Consider the following 20,109-nt stretch of genomic DNA (forward strand, 5'->3'; position numbering starts at 1 on the left):
CAGCAGTCTCATTTTGTAAAGTATCATTCAGTAATAATACCCATTCACAAAATTCTTGTCTAATAACATCTTGCGGTTGGTGATAGCATCAATGTAGTACTTGCACATAACTGGCACTTCCCCTGAAGGATCACTAATTTTGACTTTTAACGCTTGTCCAAAAATTAATATTTAATCACTGCTTGAACATTAATAGCCTGAATAAATGAAATTGAACATTCATTTTCATACAGCTGAGAATTGTTTGTTCTGTGTAAAAATACTTTCTGTACACATGATGAATATGAAGGGCAACAATCTAACATTCTTTAAAGTGCACACTGAGGATGGAATTATGAAAATTATGGAGGATTAATGCTGCAATCTGAGCAGCTAGAGGAAACAACATCCCTGTATCTAGTCTGTCAAGGTTGTCAGAATTCTACGCACTTCAGTCCCTTCTCATTCTTCTGAATTCCAGGCCTGGTCAACCCAATCTCCTCATACAGTAATCCTGTCACCCCAGGAATCAATCTGCTGAACCTTCGTTGCACTCCCTCTATGGAAACTAGATCCTCGCTGCACCCCCTATATGGAAACAAGATCCTTTCTTAGAGAAGGAGACCAAAACTGCACATAATACTCCAGGTGTGGTCTCACCAAGGTGCTGTACCACTGCAGTAAGACGTTCTTGCTGCTGTGTTCAAGTCCTCTCACAATGAAGGCCAACATATCATTTTGCCTTCCTAACTGCTTGCTGCACCTGCATGTTTGTTTTTAGTGACTCATGTTCGAGGACACCTGGGTCCCTTTAGACATCAAAATTTTATAATTTATCACCTTTTAAATAATATTGTCATCCTGTTTTCTGTCCGAAGTGGTTAACTTCACACTTACCTGTGTATCTATTCATGTGGGTGGGGAATGCAGCACCTTTGACAGGTTACGAAGATTTTAGTCAAGTGATCACAGGAACCAAGCAGCTGAACCGAAGGTGGGCAGTCAGTTGATGGTTATAAGGATAGTGCAGGATAGGGAGAGAGTTGGTGCATTGGGTGGGAAGGGATCGGTCAGATTAAACGTTTTTTTGCATCAGTTGTTCTCCATGAACTCTGCTGCAACTTGACAGCACCCCTTGATGTAAAGATTGAGAGGTACGATGACCTTAACAACCCCAGAAAATGCTTTAGTTTAGGGTTTCAGTTATGGTAATAGTAGGTGACACAGCTCAGTGACAGTTTCCTGGGTGAAGTAAGAATATTCAGGTCCCAGCTGTGGTCACTTTGCAACCATGTCTCTGTAATAGCTACCATATCTTATTCATTAATCTTTATTTGTGCTATATATTCATCCATATTGTTACTAATGCTACATGCATTCAGATAAAGAGCCTTTAAGTTTGTCTTCATACAAATTTTCCTTACTCTGACCTTATTTGTTGGTGCATATGTACACTCTGTCCTTTCCTGCCACATTGCAGTTATTTTTAATTCTATTGATACCCTGCAGTAATGCCTCGTCCATTCTCTTTAACTTCCCAGATCTCCCTCACCCCCCAACACAACACAGCTTAAGGCCCTATAAATCTTTTTACAATCTTAGTTATATGGACCATTACACTGGTCCCCGTGCTGTTCAAGTGAAGGCCATCCCAACAGTTCAGCTCCCTCTTTCCCTAGTACTGGTGCTGTGTCCCATGCATCAAAACCCATTTCTCCCACAACAAGCTTTGAGGAATGCAGTTGAATCTCTGATCTTATTTACCCAATGTCAATTTGCTCATGACTCAGGTAGGAATCCAAAGATTATTGCCTTTGTGATTTTTGCCTTTCAGTTTAACCCCCTGGCTGCACAAACTCCTTCAACAAAACTTCTTTCTTTGTCCTACCTAATTTGTTGGTATTGCATGGACCACAGCAACTGGATCTTTCCCTCCCCACTCCAAGTTCATTGTCAGCCCTAAGAAGCTGTCATTAATGCTGACAGCAGTCAGACAATACAGCCTTCAGGACTCATGCTCTTGGCTACAGAGAATGGTACCTATCCCCATAACTATTTTGTCCCCTACTATAACTACACTCCATATTACTTCCCCACTTGAATGGTTTCCTGCACCATTGTGCTGTGGTTTGCTCATTTTCCCTGCAGTCCCTGCTCTCACCCACACAAGCTTGATGATTGAAAGGGCAGAGATTTCTCGAGTGCTACTTTCTAGAGATTCATACCGACCTCACTAACAGTCACACCCTCCTGTCCCTGATCCATGGGTCAGATCAGAAGACCCTTTTCTAAGGGGCCTCCTGGAATAAAGGGCAGAATTTTCCCATCTCACCTGTTGTGGAAATCGTAGTGGATGGGGCAGGCTATGCAAAGGTCCATTGCTCTAGGGTGGGATTTTCTGATCTTGGGGTGAGCACGGCTGGAAAATCCCTCCCAAAGTGTCCAGATAATGTTCCAGCTCCCTGAAACATTGCATTATCTGAAGCTCAGACTCCAACTTATCAACTTTGATCTTAAGTCCCTCGAGTTGTAGACACTTAATGCAGATGTGGTTGCTGTGTATTACACAGGTACTAACCAACTCCCACTTCTTTAGCATATCTTTGCATACTTTTTTTTACCCTTTGGAGAATAGTGGGGGGAAGTGGTGGAAGGATGCCCAAGCTGATTATCAGCTCATTGAACCACATCACATTCCTTCCATGCCCAAGAAGTCCTGGCATTGGACTCGAACCTGCATTTTCTGGTCCAGTGGTAGGGACGCTACCACTGTGCTACAAGGCCTCCTACCAGCTGCCAAAGGCAATAGTCAAGGTGCCTTTGTCCTAGGCTAGTCGTGAAATACCACTTGCTGACAATATCCCTAACATTGTTCCCTCACCTTTCTCTTGTACTTGCCTGTTCACTCCCATTACATACTTCAATTCTTCCCAAAGTATTATTACAGCTAAAGTTACATAAAAATGTAAAAATCTTAAATCTATTAATTTCTTGAATATTTTTGGTTTGCAATTATGTGTCTTTCCCAGTAATCAGAGTGGAACATAAAACTATATGAATAGCAAACAGTACAAACATGGGAAGATGTGAAGAATGTTTGCTTGTACAGCTATTTACTGCTGCTTAGGAGGAATCACTAAAGTCCATCCAATTCAGAATCACCTGTTTTCTTGAGCAAAAACATTGGATTTTGATTTTTTTCAGAATGATAATCTGGACACGTGGATACAGTGATCAGGTTACGATGGATTAGATAAATAAGAGCCACATAGCTTGGTCACGTTGTCCGTGTGATCAGGAAACCTTCAATCTTTGAAGCAAATCAAAATTTATTCCGAGCATTTATTTTTTCATCTGGAACCTTTACAAAATTTGCTGGGCAAGCAAATTTAGGGGACAGTTATCTAAATTCTTTAGGTTTTTTTGAGAATTTAATGGCATCAAGGAGTATGTGGAGAAAGTGAGAATATGGCATTGAGATTGAGGAACAGCATAATCATATTGAATGGCAGAATAGGCTCAAAGGGCCAAATGGCCTCCTCCTGCTTCTAATTTTAATGTTTCTATGTTTAAATTGGCATTTCTGTGGCCCTCATTAATGTAGATAGACTTGTGAGGATACTTAAATTCTCTTTTAGCTGGTCAAATATTTGTGTGGTGTTTGCTTATCTTAGAAATGCTAATCAGAAGTACAAATTTTAACAAAACAATTGAAGAATGAATATTACAATTGTTCTGCATTGCAGTGTGTCAGTCATGCAGTTCCACTGATCAATATTGTTGTAACAGACAAGGAGGGATCCAGGGGCTGACCTTAAAAAAAATCAAATGCTTTGAAAGGTTTCTTAACAGCTTGTTGTTTTGCAGTTATTTTTCTCAAGATACCGAATCAAAAAAATCTGAAGCAATTTTATAATAGTTGAGATTTTTCTGTCTTTTCCATTACCAATGATTAAAACAAACATTAAATAATTGTGTTCAGCTGAAATGACTAGCAGAAATAATCCAGATGTATTGCCTTTCCCAATAATTATGTCCCCAGAGTGGGACGTAAAAATATATGAATACCAGGCAGTACAAACATGAGAAAATTTGAGTATTTATTTGTACAGCTATTTACTGCTGCTTAGGAGGAATCACTAAAGTCCTTCCAATTCAGATTCACCTGTTTTCTTGAGCATAGACATTGGATTTTGATTTTTTTTCAGAATGATAATCTGGATACAGTGATCAGATTACGATGGATGAGATAAATAAGAACCATATAGCTTGTGATTAGGAAATCTTCCTTGGCTTATTGGGTGGAAATAGGGATCCATATTCATATAAATCTAATTAGCTTTTCAGTCAATAGTCAAAAGGAATAAAACTGACCAGGCCATCCACCCCTATTGATCTTGCAAAGTTCTCCTTAACTTATACCTAAGGCCATTTCTACCATTTAAGCCAAGGAATGGGGAAAACTGAGGGGTAATGATTCCAAAATGCATCTGAATTACTTTTGCTATCACTTTATCTGAATACAATCCTTTAATTTGTATTTTCATCATTGATAATGGAAAAGAAGCCTGAAAAAATATACGTAATTACTATAAAATTGGAAGACCTGTTCTACAGTCTAGTTGAAAATAGTCTGATATTGTCAGACTTACTGAATTACATTTTATAACCGATGTTCCCAATACTATCCCTGAGTATGTCCTGTCCCTATGCAGAACAAACTCCCCAAAGGTGGTGGCAGTGTTATTCAGTCAGAAGGAAATTGCTCTGCAGACCTCATGAAGTCTTGTGGCATTAGATCAAACATGGGAAAGGAAACCTCCTGCTGATTGCCACCTACCACTCCCTTAGCTGTTGAATCAATACTCCTCCATGATGAACACCTCCTGAAGAACCACTGAAGGTGTCAAGATATAGAATGTACTTTGGGTGGGAGACTTTCATTTCCACCACTGGAGGGGCTCAGTAGTACCACCACTGGCTGAGTCCTGAAAGACCTATCTGTCAGACTGATCATGGCTCAGGTGATGAGGGAACCAACAAGACAGAAAAAAACCATTACCAATCTACCTGTCACAGGTGCACCTGTCCAGTGCAGTATTTGTATGAGGCGTACTGCAAGGTCTTATGGAGACAAATACCATTATACTTTGTTTGATAATTCTATGTGAAGTGCCTTGGAATGTTTCATTCATTTAAAGGCAACACACAAGTATCAGTTTTTGTTGTGCTCGTTGAGTTTTGTGTGGCACATGGTTGCTAACTGGGAATAGATTCAGGACAGGTCTAGCAACTCAAAATGTGCTGTGGTTGCAACATTGTATTCAACTTCAATCTGTAACCTGGCATTTCCCTTACTTTATCATTACAAGTCAGGAGATCAACCCTGGCTCAATGAAGACTGCAGGAGGGAAACTAGGAGATAAAAAGAGCTGTCAACTGGTGAACAGGACTATTAGCATGTCAAACAGCATTAAGTAGCAGTAAAAGCCAGGGCTTTATGATCCCACAATCAATGGCATAGATCAAAGCTCTGCAGTCCTGCCACATCAAGTTGTGAATTGGTAGACAATTAGCCAACTAACCAGAGGAGGAGAGTCTACAACTATCCCCATTTTCAATGATGAGGAACCCAGCGCATCAATGCAAAACAAAAAGGCTGAAGCAGTTGCTATATTTTAAGCCAGCTGTGCCTAGTGGATGATCCAATTCAGCCTCCTCCTGAGATCCCCAGCCAGTATTCAGCCAATTCGCTTCACTCCATGTCACTATCAAGAAATGGGTGAAAGCACTGGATACTGCAAAGATCCTGACAACATCCCAGCAGTAGTATTGAAAACTTATGCCCTAGAACTTAGCCAAACGGTTTCAGTACAGCAACAACACTGGCATCTACCTGATGATGTGGAAATTGCCCAGGTATGTCCTATCAAAAAAAAACATAGAATCTTACAAAGGGAGGTCATTTGATACATTGTGTCGGTGCTAGCCCTCTGGAATGAGAAATTCGTTGAAAGTTATTCCCCTGTCTTTTCCCCCACAGCCCTGCAATGTTTTTTCCTTTTCATATAATAATCCAATTCCCTTTTGAAAGCCTCATTTGACTCTCCACCAACATACTCTCAGGCAGTGCAATCCAGATCCTAATTATCAACTGCATGAGAAAGAATTTTCCTAATGTCGCTATTGTTTCTTTTGTCAGTCATCTTAAATCTGTACCCTCTGGTTCTCAATCTGACCACAGATGGGAACAGTTTCTCCCTATCTATTCTTTTCAGATTCCTCATGATTTTGAATACCTCTATAAAATCTCCTTGCAACCTTCTCTTCAAGAAGAACAGTTCATCTATCTATCTAAATACTTTAAGTTCCTCAACCATAGAACCATTTTCATGCATCTTATCTGCATCCTCTTTAGTGTCTTCATATCTTCCCTAAAGTATGATGGCCAGAACTGGTTGCTCTGCCATTCAATCATGGTTGTTTTGTTTTCTCATCCCCATTCTCATGCCTTTCCCCCATAACCCCAGATCCCCTTATTTATCAAAAACCTATCTATCTCTGTCTTAAAGACACTGAATGACCTGGCATCTACAGCCTTCTGCGGCAGAGTTTCATAGATTCATCGCTCTCTGGCTGAAGAAATACCTCTTCATCTCTGTTTTAAAGGATCGACCCTTTAGACTGAACTTGTCCCCTCTGGTTCTAATTTTTCCTAAGAGTGGAAACACGCTCTCCACTTCCACTCTATCCAGGCCTCGCAGTATCCTGTAATTTTCAATAACATGCCCCCTTGTCTTTCTAAACTCCGAGTTTAATACAGCCGATGTAGTTTATATGGATTTCAGCAAAGCATTTGACAAGGTCTTACATGGGAGACTTGTAAAGAAGGTAAATTCACATGAGATACAAGGTAATTTGGTAAAAATTGGCTCAGTTGTCAGAGACACAAATGATGACAAAAGACTGCTTTAGGGACAGGAAGCCAGTGGCATATGACAGGGATCTGTGTTGGGCCTCTATTATTCATCATTTATATAAATTACATTGACGACTATATGGGGGTAGGATTAGTGAATAGGTAGATGATACAAAGATTGGGTGGGTGGTTAACAGTGAGGCGAAGTATCTTGTGCTAGACAGAATGATCAAATGGGCAGATAAGTGATAAATGGAATTTAACACTGAAAAGTGTAAGATAATGCAGTTTGGAAGGAATAATTTGACTATTCAATGAATGGTAGGACACTAGGAAGTTCTGTGGAACAAAGGGACCTTGGTATGTTTGTCCACAGATCTCTGGAAACAGAAGGGCATGTTATTAGGTTGATGAAAAAGGTATATGGGATGCTTGCCTTTATCAGGCGAGGCATGGATTACAAAAGCAGGGAAGTCATGTTGGAGTTGTATAGAACTTTGGTGAGGCCACAGCTAGAGTACTGTGTGCAGTTCTAGTCAGCACATTATTGGAAGGATGTGATTGCACTGGAGTGGGTGCACAGGAGATTTACCAGGATGCTGCCTGGGATGGAACATCTAAGTAATGAAGAGATAGACTTGGTTGTTTTCATTAAAGCAGAGAAGACTGAGGGGCGACCTGATCGGGGTGTACAAGATTGAGAAACGTAGACAGAGTGGATAAGGAGTAGTTATTCCACTTACTTGAAGAGACATTCACAAGGGGACGTAGGTTCAAGTTGAGGGCAGGAAGTTTAAAGGTTATGTGAGGAAAAACTTTTTTTATCCAGAGGGTGGCAACGATCTGGCATGTGCTGCCAAAGAGGGAGATGGAGGCAGGTTGCCTCACATCCTTTAAAAAATATCTGGATAAACACTTGGCACATCATAATATTCAGGGCTATGGGCCAAGTACTGGCAGATGGGATGAGAACATAGAACATTACAGCACAGTACAGGCCCTTCAGCCCTCAATGTTGTGCCGAGCTATGTCCAATCCCAAGATCAAGCTATCCCACTCCCTATCATTCTGGTGTGCTCCATGTGCCTATCCAATAACCCCTTGAAAGTTCCCAAAGTGTCTGACTCCACTGTCACAACAGGCAGTCTATTCCACACTCTGAGTAAAGAATCTACCTCGGACATCCCTCCTATATCTCCCACCATGAACCTTATAAGCTACATCCACCGGAGGAAATTGTCTCTGAATGTCTCTATCAATCCCTGTCATCATCTTATAAACCTGTATTAAGTCACCTCTCATCCTCCTCTGCTCCAAAGAGAAAAGCCCCAGCTCTCTCAACTTTTCATCATAAGACCTACCCTCCAAACCAGGCAGCATCCTGGTAAATCTCTTCTGCACTCTCCAATGCTTCCACATCCTTCTTATAGTGAGGTGACCAGAACTGAACGCACAATTCCAAATGTGGTCTCACCAACGTCTGGTATAGTTGCAGCATAACCCCACGGCTCTTAAACTCAAACCTCCTGTTAATAAATGCTAACATACTATAAGTCTTCACTGCTCTATCCACTTGAGTGGCAACCTTCAGAGATAAGTGGATATGAACCCCTCTTAGATGGGAGTTTCTTAGGTGGGATTTCAGGTGTTTCTAATATGTCGGTGCGGACTTGCTGGGCCAAAGAGCCTCTTCTGCACTGTATAATTCTATGATTCATTAATACTTGACCTGTGATGGTGCTGTGTCTGATGTAGCACTGTGGTGGTGTTTGGTTTGTTATATATGGATGAAGAAATATCAGGTGCACAACTAATCCTATCTTTCTTTATTTTCAGTTGACCTTCATAGATACGTGACACATTTTCAATGGGACATGGCTAAATATCCTATAAAACAGTCACTACAAAATATAACAGAAGTTATTGCTAAGGTGAGTTTTGGTATTGATGAAAAAAATTGTCTTTTAAATTTTAATAAACTAAGCTTGTATATATCAGATATATTTACTGCCATACATTAATAAAAATCTTGATAAGTTATGCACTTCCTCTTCCTAACTCTTACTTTTTGATGCCATGATTTGTTTTTGTAATGCTTAACTATCAACATTTATAATGTCAAGATTGTAGGTGGTAAAGTTTATTTTTGACAATAGAGTAAGCAGCAGTTTGTAAACCCATTTTACACCCTACTTGGTTTTCCTCTCCGTTGACTTCAGTGGAAAGGAAATTGGGTAGGATGAATAATGAGTGGCTATTTCCATTACTATCTATTTTGTGCTCGCATCCTTGTTGAATTTTACCCCCAGTTTGTGAACATGTGTAATTGGAAATACATATGCCAGCAATTTCTATCATGATTTAATTGAAGACTCTAACCAAAGGATGGCACTATGCTGCCTTCTCTTTCTATGGCTTGGACTTTCTCCATTTTAGTCAAAATGGCACTGGAACCCCAAATTCAGAAATCCTGCCCCCCACATTTGGCACCCACTATCTTTTCTGGGGAAGGGAAAGGGAAAAGGATGGATTTTGCGCATGCTAGAAGGGACAGCACATTGAAAAGTGCAGCTGTCTTCATTCATAGAATCATAGAATCCTACAGTACAGAAGGAATCCATTTGGCCCATCAAGTCTGTACTGACCACAATCCTATCCAGGCCCTACTCCCATAAACACATGCATTTACCCTAGCTAGTCCCCCTGACAGTAAGGAGCAATTTAGCATGGCCAATCCACCTCCCCCTCACATCTTTGGAGCGTGGGAGGAAACGGGAGCACCCGGAGGAAATCTACGCAGACATGGGGAGAATGTGCAAACTCCACACAGAAAGTGACCCAAGCTGGGAATCAAACTCAGGTCCCTGACGTTGTGAGGCAGCAGTGCTAACCACTGTACCACCATGCTACCCCCCCCACTCAGAAATGATTCTCAATGAGAAATTTTCCAGGAATGACTCATGTGACTTTCAGCTAAAGGGACAAATCTAGTGGAGTTCTTTGGAGAAGTCAGGTATCTTTTTGAAGAGATCAGGTACCCTTTTGCAGAACATCGAATATTTCAGTATGTGCCGTGGAATGTCAACAATTTTAAATACTGGTGTGTGTCTGACAACCAAGGGAGTTGGAGTGTGAGGCTTGTGGCTTTGAAAGGGCATGTATTTTTGGACATCCAGATGGGAGTAAGGAGAGTATACCATGTAAGTGAAGGAGTGTGCATCATGGCAAAGAAACTGCACAGTAGCGATGACCCCTTCACATAATCACACCATAGAGGCATGTGAGCATGACGAAGGGACAGGGTCAGGAGATGGAGGCAGCGTAATATGCACCAGAGAGGAGGAGGAGGACTAGTTGAGTGGCAAAACTGGGCTGCATGAACAAGTTGGGCCAAAGGGCCTGTTTCCGTGCTGTAAACCTCTATGACCGCACAGGCCACATGTGGATATGAGAGACAACCAGTGCAGATTGACATGGGAATCAGTTGCCAAGATATGTGCCATGGTTCAACAAGATCTAACACCACAGTCTGCTGATCTACATGCCAATGGAACTCCAGGTCATAGTGTCTCTGAACTTCTATTCTGCCAGCACTCTCCTGGTCTCAGCTGCAGATCTGTGCAGCATATCACAATCAGCTACACACAGCTGCATTGAAGCAGTTACAGGTGCTCCCTTGCTTGGGTAGGGGAGCACATAAACTTCTTGATGGATGGGGTGTCACAGATAGAGGACCAGGTGTCTGCCAAAGGCTTCCTTCACATGCAGGTTTCCTTCAAGTGCAGGCATTAACGACTACACCCACATCCATAAGGGTATCAAGACACCAACCAGATACTTCCATAAACAGGAAATCCCTCCATTCCTTGAACATGCAGGTTTTGTGTGACCACACCAAGATGTTCCTGCATGTACATGCACACTACACTGCAAGTTGCCCTGATTATAGCCATGGCAGATTCTTTATAAGAGGGGGAGTCACCACCGGAAATCTTTTAATTTAGAATAGGTTCTCCTAACCTCTTGAATGTCCTAAGTTACATAAATCGGCACGGTAGCACAGCGGTTAGCACTGCTGCTTCACAGTTCCAGGGACCTGGGTTCAATTCCTGGCTTGGATAACTGTCTGTGTGGAGTTTGCATCTTCTCCTCGTGTCTGTGTGAGTTTCCTCCAGCTGCTCATGTTTCCTCCCACAGTCCAAAGATGTGCGGGTTAGGTTGATTGGCCATGTTAAAAATTGCCCTTAGTGTCTGGAGATGTGTAGGATAGAGGGAATAGTAGGTAAATATGTAGGGATATCGGGGTAGGGCCTGAGTGGGATTGTGGTCAGTGTAGACTCGATGGGCTGAATGGCCTCTTTCTGTACTGTAGGGGTTTCTATGATTTCTATAAAATCATGGTGAGCAGCTTCCATATAACATTTAACATGGAAGCTACACTTACTCAGGAAAATGCCCATCCCCATCAAGATAGAAAATCAACAGCATATTCTGAAAGTCAGAGACAACAACATGGTTGCAACTCTGACCATCATAACCCTTGGTTTCAACATAAGTCCTTCACAACATGGATCATGCATATATATATGTTGCAGGCTGATAATGAGCAGGAGAGGCATTTTACTAAAGTGGATAAATGCAGAATATTGTGAGTAGCTGATGGTGCCATCTCCATGGGTGAGTCTGGTGAAGATTCACCAGCCTTAACCTGTACAGTGTGCTTCCTCATTACAATACAAATAAGCAGCAGGAGTAACTATATTTTCCTATGGAAAACCCATGATGGGGTGTCTGTTCCAGTGACAGCAATCAGTTGGTCAATTATTCCAGTTAGTGCTCACCTGACTCTTGAGCATCAGCAATACTTGCATTCATTTTCTGTCTCATTGCAGGAATTCCTTTTATACCATGCTCAAATCATGTTACCCAAACAGGGCCACCTCTGCATCTGCATTGTGTTTCCAGGAATGATGAGCTCCTATTACACATTCATCCTCACAGAACAAAATCTGTCCATTCGGGATAGTTTCTCCGAAGTCAGGTTCAGGGAGTTGGGAAATTTCCCAGCTCTGCACTACTGATTCGGGAGTGAAAATCTGGGCCCATCTCTCAGCTCCTGGCTCTTCAGTCTTTGGCTCCATTCCTTAGCCAGATTCTTCTTGCCCCCTCCAAAAAATAGTGTTCTTTCACTCTTCTGTGAACTTTACTGTAAATTGCTATTCCTGCTCCTTTTGTCTCATCCCCACATCGACCAGCCCAAGCCTTGTGTCCCATTATGGCCATCTATCCTGCCATTCGTGCTCCTTTTGGAGGTCATATTCTCTTGGTCCTCTATTCCTGCATTTCATCACCACTTTTCCTGCACCTTTAGCCACTTTCTACTCCCAGACCAAACCTAGCTATTTAGCTCAGAGTCAACTCCCTGTTCTCCAGTTTCTGCCTGCATGCTTTGGTGTTTGGCCGCACAAGTTCCCAATGGTCAACTTGCAAATATCATCACCAGCCTGAGCAGCAAAATGTTATTTAGTATCCAGCCCTCGTTGCTCCCTTACAGATGTTCTACCTGGCCCCCTCCCCTCCTGTCTCTGTCTCATTCTCAATCATGTCCAGCTCTACTTTAAAGCCAGAATTCATACAAGCTGCAGAAAAATGATAGGTCCATAAAGATGTGTTCATGTTTGTCGAATTATTTGTTCATTCACTTGTGTGCCGTTAAGTCCATTGCTGCATTAATTTGTTAGTAGCTGATGCTTAATTTATTATTTCATTGCTACCTGCTACTCCTTTCATTTACTGTTGATATGCTCCCAGATCCATTAATTCAATTACTCACTTGAATCTACTTTTCCATTGAATTGTTGTTTTGCCTGCTACTTTATTAATTTATTAAGTCAGTAATACGGAGTTCTTTGTTACATTAGTTTACAGGGGTCTGCTGAACTAAGAGTTTATTGGTCATCACTCAATCAATGCTTTGCTGGTGCCAATGGTGCAATGCTAATTTGTAATCTTTTTGTTGTTGTGATTGACTGGTCACATATATGTTGTATGTTCACGGTTCTTTATAAGAGGGGGAGTCACCACCGGAAATCTTTTAATTTAGAATAGGTTCTCCTAACCTCTTGAATGTCCTAAGTTACATAAATCGGCACGGTAGCACAGCGGTTAGCACTGCTGCTTCACAGTTCCAGGGACCTGGGTTCAATTCCTGGCTTGGATAACTGTCTGTGTGGAGTTTGCATCTTCTCCTCGTGTCTGTGTGAGTTTCCTCCAGCTGCTCATGTTTCCTCCCACAGTCCAAAGATGTGCGGGTTAGGTTGATTGGCCATGTTAAAAATTGCCCTTAGTGTCTGGAGATGTGTAGGATAGAGGGAATAGTAGGTAAATATGTAGGGATATCGGGGTAGGGCCTGAGTGGGATTGTGGTCAGTGTAGACTCGATGGGTTGAATTTTCTGTTATAATTGTATAGTGTCGAACAAAACCAGCGATTATACTTTGTTGCAATTTAAATTCTCAAGCTTACTGTGTTAATGTTTAATCACCGCAGTATAGTGGCAGCTTCTGTTCTCTGGCTGCTTTAGCTTGTGCAATCTCACATTCTTTGGAAACACAGATAAAATTTTTCGGTTTAGTACAGGCCCTATTTAATCAAGGCCTTAACTCTGTCTTTGCAATATCACATTTTTTTGTCTGTTAAGGTGGAGGTTAGAATTCTCTGGTCCCACAGCAGTGAATGGAGATGTGGCTGAGTGCCAAATTTTCTGTCTTTGCTTGCAATGGCGATAGGGTATAAATGGCTGGAGAATTCTAGCCACTGTCTATTTCAAATAACATTATTCAATGTCTCAATTAACTAATAGAGATATATCTACTAACAAGTAATGTGCATGTTAATACCGACAACAGTAATTTTGATGTTTGTATGACTCTAGCATTAATCTGAATAAGTATTGCATAGATATTTTCCCTTGTAATTTTAAATACTCTGAAGTGCTGTGTACTATGAATTGTGGTCAGACACACATTTGGGTTCAAACTGAAAGGAAGAGCATGCAGGATCTCACTTTTACTGTCAGGCTTCTAATTGGGTGAGTTACACACACTCTGCTGGAACAAACTCTGGAAGACTGCCTCTTCACCACAAGATTAAAAATTCCATACCTGCCCTGAGAGTGATTAAAATATAGTTTGCGTTGTTTATTTAAAATGATTTGTGTGGGGATTATGAAAGTTCAGTAAAAAGTCTGACAACACCAGGTTTTAGTCCAACCGATTTATTTGATAATAGACTCACAAGCTTTCGGGGTGGGGATTGAATATAAAAGTAGGGAGGTCTTGCTGCAGCTGTATAGGGCATTGGTGAGGCCGCAGCTGGAGTACTGTGTGCAGTTTTGGGCGCCGCACCTGCGCAAAGATATTTTGGCCTTGGAGGGAGTGCAGAGGAGGTTTACTAGGCTGATACCGGAGTTGAGGGGGTTGAGCTATGAGGAGAGGCTGAATAAACTAGGCTTGTACTCGTTGGAGTTTAGAAGAATGAGGGGAGATCTCATTGAGACGTATAAGATGATGAATGGGATGGATAGGATAGAGGTGGAGAGACTCTTCCCGCTCAAAAAAGACAGTAGGACTAGGGGGCACAGCCTCAAGATAAAGGGGGGGGCGTTTTAGAACGGAGTTGAGGAGGAACTTCTTCACTCAAAGGGTGGTGAATCTCTGGAATTCTCTACCCGTTGAAGTGGTGGAGGCTGCCTTGCTAAATATTTTCAAGAAGCGGGTTGATGGGTTTTTGATAAGAGAGGGGATTAAGGGTTATGGGGAGAGGGCGGGAAAGTGGAACTGAGCCACGACAGATCAGCCATGATCTTATTGAATGGCGGGGCAGGCTCGAAGGGCCAGATGGCCTACTCCTGCTCCTATTTCTTATGTTCTTATGTTCTTATGAATGGAGAGTTCTGGCCTCAGACAGAGCATATAAAGCACAGACAGTTTAGAGATTACTGATTAGAATGCGAATCCTTACACCTAACCTGCTGTTCAAGACCTGAAGTCGCTGACAATGTGAGTGGAAGGAGCACTGATCACAGGTTAAAGAGATGTTTATTATCTCCAGACAGTACAGTAAGTGAGGTTTTGCAAACCCAGGCAAGTCACGGGGGTTACAGATAGTGCGACATGAACCCAAGATCCCTGTTGAGACCGTCCTCATGTGTGCGGAACTTGGCTATCAGTCTCTGTTCAGCAACTCTGCGCTGTCGTGTGTCGTGAAGGCCACCTTGGAGAATGCTTACCCGAAGGTCAGAGGCTGAATGCCCGTGACCACTGAAGTGTTCGCCAACGGGAAGGGAACAGTCTTGCCTGGTGATTGTCGAGCGATGTTCATTCATCCGTTGTCATAGCGTCTCCATGGTCTCCCCAATGTACCATGCTTCGGGACATCCTTTCTTGCAACGTATCAGGTAGACAATGTTGGCCGAGCTGCAAGAGTATTTACCATGTACCTGGTGGATGGTATTCTCACGTGTGATGATGGTATCCATGTCGATGATCTGGCATGTCTTGCAGAGGTTGCTGTGGCAGGGTTGTGTGGTATTGTGGTCACTGTTCTCCTGAAGGCTGGGTAGTTTGCTGCGAACAATGGTCTGTTTGAGGTTGTGTGGTTGTCTGAAGGCAAGAAGTGGGGGTGTGGGGATAGCCCTGGCGAGATGTTCGTCTTCATCAATGATATGTTGAAGACTCCGGAGAAGATGTCGTAGCTTCTCCGCTCCGGGGAAGTACTGGACGACAAAGGGTACTCTGTCCACTGTGTCCCGTGTTTGCCTTCTGAGGAGACCGGTGCGGTTTTTCGCTGTGGCGCATTGGAACTGCCGATCTATGAGTCGAGCACCATATCCTGTTCTTATGAGGGCATCTTTCAGGGTCTGGAGGTGTCTGTCACGATCCTCCTCATCTGAGCAAATCCTGTGTATACGGAGGGCTTGTCCATAGGGAATGGCTTCTTTAACATGTTTAGGGTGGAAACTGGAGAAGTGGAGCATTGTGAGATTGTCTGTGGGCTTGCGGTACAGTGAGGTGCTGAGGTGACCGTCCTTAATGGAGATGCGTGTGTCCAAGAATGCAACTGATTCTGGGGAATAGTCCATGGTGAGTCTGATGGTGGGGTGGAATTTGTTGATATCATCATATAGTTGTTTCAGTGATTGTTCACCATGAGGCCAAAGGAAGAAAATGTTATCGATGTATCTAGTGTATAGCATTGGTTGAAGATTCTGTGCAGTGAAGAAGTCTTGTTCGAACCTGTGCATGAAGATGTTGGCATATTGAGGTGCAAATTTGGTCCCCATGGCTGTTCCATGTGTCTGGATGAGAAACTGGTTGTTGAAGGTGAAGACGTTGTGGTCCAGGATAAAGCAGATGAGTTGTAAAATTGCATCTGGAAACTGGCAGTTGTCAGCATTGAGTACTGAGGCAGTCGCAGCAATGCCATCGTTGTGGGGGATGTTGGTGTAGAGCGCCGAGACATCCATTGTGACGAGGAGTGTCCCTGGTTCAACTGCTCCGTGTGTGTTGAGTTTCAGTAGGAAGTCCGTAGTGTCGCGACAAAAGCTGGGGGTTCTTTGTACAATGGGTTTCAGGATGCCCTCGACGTAGCCGGAGAGGTTCTCACACAGAGTTCCATTGCCCGATACGATGGGACAGCCAGGTGTGTTTGCCTTGTGTATCTTTGGGAGGCAGTAGAGATCTCCAATGCGGGGAGTACGTGGAATGAGAGCACGGAGGGTGCTCTGAAGGTCCGGATCAAAGGTCTTGATCAGATTGTTGAGTTGACGAGTGTGTTCTTTGGTCGGATCTGTGGGTAATTGTCTGTCGTGTTCCTCGTTGTTTAGTTGTCGGTACACTTCTTTACGGTAATCCGTTCAGTATGACGATGGCCCCTCCTTTGTCTGCTGGTTTGATGACAATGTTGCGGTTGGTCTTGAGAGCGTGGATGGCGTTGCGTTGTGCTTGGGTGATGTTCGGGGCTGTCTTGTGAGTGCGGCTGATGAATCTGGTGTTAACGCACCTCCTGATGGTTTGGGCATACAAGTCCAGTCGAGGGCAGCGGCAAGGCAACACAAGGCAAACGCACCTGGCTGTCCCATCGTATCGGGCAATGGAACTCTGTGTGAGAACTTCTCTGGCTACGTCGAGGTCATCCTGAAACCCATTGTACAAAGAACCCCCAGCTTTTGTCGCGACACTACGGACTTCCTACTGGAACTCAACACACACGGAGCAGTTGAACCAGGGACACTCCTCGTCACAATGGATGTCACGGCGCTCTACACCAACATCCCCCACAACGATGGCATTGCTGCGACTGCCTCAGTACTCAATGCTGACAACTGCCAGTTTCCAGATGCAAATTTACAACTCATCTGCTTTATCCTGGACCACAATGTCTTCACCTTCAACAACCAGTTTCTCATCCAGACACATGGAACAGCCATGGGGACCAAATTTGCACCTCAATATGCCAACATCTTCATGCACAGGTTCGAACAAGACTCCTTCACTGCACAGAATCTTCAACCAATGCTATACACTAGATACATCGATAACATTTTCTTCCTTTGGCCTCATGGTGAACAATCACTGAAACAACTATATGATGATATCAACAAATTCCACCCCACCATCAGACTCACCATGGACTATTCCCCAGAATCAGTTGCATTCTTGGACACACGCATCTCCATTAAGGACGGTCACCTCAGCACCTCACTGTACCGCAAGCCCACAGACAATCTCACAATGCTCCACTTCTCCAGTTTCCACCCTAAACATGTTAAAGAAGCCATTCCCTATGGACAAGCCCTCCGTATACACAGGATTTGCTCAGATGAGGAGGATCGTGACAGACACCTCCAGACCCTGAAAGATGCCCTCATAAGAACAGGATATGGTGCTCGACTCATAGATCGGCAGTTCCAATGCGCCACAGCGAAAAACCGCACCGATCTCCTCAGAAGGCAAACACGGGACACAGTGGACAGAGTACCCTTCGTCGTCCAGTACTTCCCCGGAGCGGAGAAGCTACGACATCTTCTCCGGAGTCTTCAACATATCATTGATGAAGACGAACATCTCGCCAGGGCTATCCCCACACCCCCACTTCTTGCCTTCAGACAACCACACAACCTCAAACAGACCATTGTTCGCAGCAAATTACCCAGCCTTCAGGAGAACAGTGACCACAATACCACACAACCCTGCCACAGCAACCTCTGCAAGACATGCCAGATCATCAACATGGATACCATCATCACACGTGAGAATACCATCCACCAGGTACATGGTAATACTCTTGCAGCTCGGCCAACATTGTCTACCTGATACGTTGCAAGAAAGGATGTCCCGAAGCATGGTACATTGGGGAGACCATGGAGACGCTATGACAACGGATGAATGAACATCGCTCGACAATCACCAGGCAAGACTGTTCCCTTCCTGTTGGCGAACACTTCAGTGGTCACGGGCATTCAGCCTCTGACCTTCGGGTAAGCATTCTCCAAGGCAGCCTTCACGACACACGACAGCGCAGAGTTGCTGAACAGAGACTGATAGCCAAGTTCCGCACACATGAGGATGGTCTCAACAGGGATCTTGGGTTCATGTCGCACTGTCTGTAACCCCCGTGACTTGCCTGGGTTTGCAAAACCTCACTTACTGTACTGTCTGGAGATAATACACATCTCTTTAACCTGTGATCAGTGCTCCTTCCACTCACATTGTCAGCGACTTCAGGTCTTGAACAGCAGGTTAGGTGTAAGGATTTGCATTCTAATCAGTAATCTCTAAACTGTCTGTGCTTTATATGCTCTGTCTGAGGCCAGAACTCTCCATTCACCTGACGATGGGACTAACCCCGAAAGCTTGTGAGTCTATTATCAAATAAATTGTTTGGACTAAAACCTGGTGTTGTCAGTCCTTTTACTGTGTTTACGCCAGTCCAACGCCGGCATACCCACATTATGAAAGTTAACAGAGCTTTAGTCAAATAAGAGAAGGTACTTCTAACACAAACCTGCGTCTTGGTTACTGCTACAGGAGTTCAGATTGGCCCTAAAATTTGCCACAACTCAATGTCTAATTTTCAGTACAAGCTTCTTGAATAATGGCTGCCAAGTTGATAACCAACGAAAAACATTGCAATTGTTTGAATGCTAGGACCAAAATAGATGCATGGGAGTGTAACTTGGCAGCAGGATTGTCCACTCCTACCAGCCATTCCGATCATTCCAGCCACTTCATCCCCTCTTTGCATGTCTGCCACAGTTGCTAAGTTTCAGCCATATCGTGCCTACGTTATCTACATTTTAATCGTCATAGGTAATGTATATAAAGATTTGCAGAATGTACCCAGTAAAACTAGGAACAGGTCACCAACCTATTCAATTTAGAGCATTAGGTGTGTTAACATTTTCTGATATATTTTTGAGGGATTCATACTGTTCTTTCCTCTCTAAAAGTAAAACTGTTTTCATGCCAAAAGTGGCTACTTTTCATACGATTCTTCGAAATACTTAAGTATTTACTTGGAAAAAATCTTGATTAAATATTTCACAATAATGGCGTTGTTAAGAATGAAATAATTGTTCACTATGTTTCTTATTTTCAGCAAATCTCACAGATTGACACTGATTTAAAGTCTCGTGCAATGACCTATAACAACACCAAGGGGAATCTACAAAATCTGGAAAGAAAAGCTGTGTATGTTACCTTTGTATCTTTATTTAACAAATTTATTTATGGGTGAAAAAAAGACATATCGTTGAAACTTTTCATCTTGCATTCATCAGGGCAATTCACAAGAATACTAAATGTAAAGGGACAGCAATCTATATTTCATGAGAAGAGAGTGCTGATTAGTTGGCAAATGAACTCTGGTAGAGGTATTGCCATGGAGAATGCACCAATTAACCTGTGAATGACAATTAACTGTCAAGATCTGTTTAAATTCAGACCAGGCAGGTTGACTGTAAATGGTCAAGACATTGTCCTGAGCCTTGAGGCCTGACCCATGGCAAAATCATCTATTTGGGCAAACATGGTATCATTAAAAACTAGCTCTCACAATTATCCTTGTTAGATTGCACGAGAAATGCATCTTCAATGGAATGACACCCGACTTCTTACCTCTTGCACATTTCCAATATATAGATGATATGT

General features: G+C 43.0%; 1 protein-coding gene across 3 annotated transcripts in view; it reads left to right on the forward strand.

Annotated features, from left to right (window-relative positions):
- The window catches only part of LOC145344884 (V-type proton ATPase subunit C 1-A-like), a 73,118-nt gene that overhangs the window by 6,833 nt on the left and 46,176 nt on the right, over window positions 1-20,109 (forward strand). For all 3 annotated transcript variants that reach the window (XM_080192158.1, XM_080192157.1, XM_080192159.1), the window contains 2 exons: window positions 8,735-8,829; window positions 19,559-19,650. In XM_080192158.1, the coding sequence (XP_080048284.1) occupies window positions 8,735-8,829; window positions 19,559-19,650 (187 nt within the window). The remainder of the gene's footprint in view (window positions 1-8,734; window positions 8,830-19,558; window positions 19,651-20,109) is intronic.

This window comes from Carcharhinus amblyrhynchos, chromosome 7, assembly GCF_965287045.1.
Source record: "Carcharhinus amblyrhynchos chromosome 7, sCarAmb.v2.hapA, whole genome shotgun sequence".
NCBI classification, from domain to species: Eukaryota; Metazoa; Chordata; class Chondrichthyes; order Carcharhiniformes; family Carcharhinidae; genus Carcharhinus; species Carcharhinus amblyrhynchos.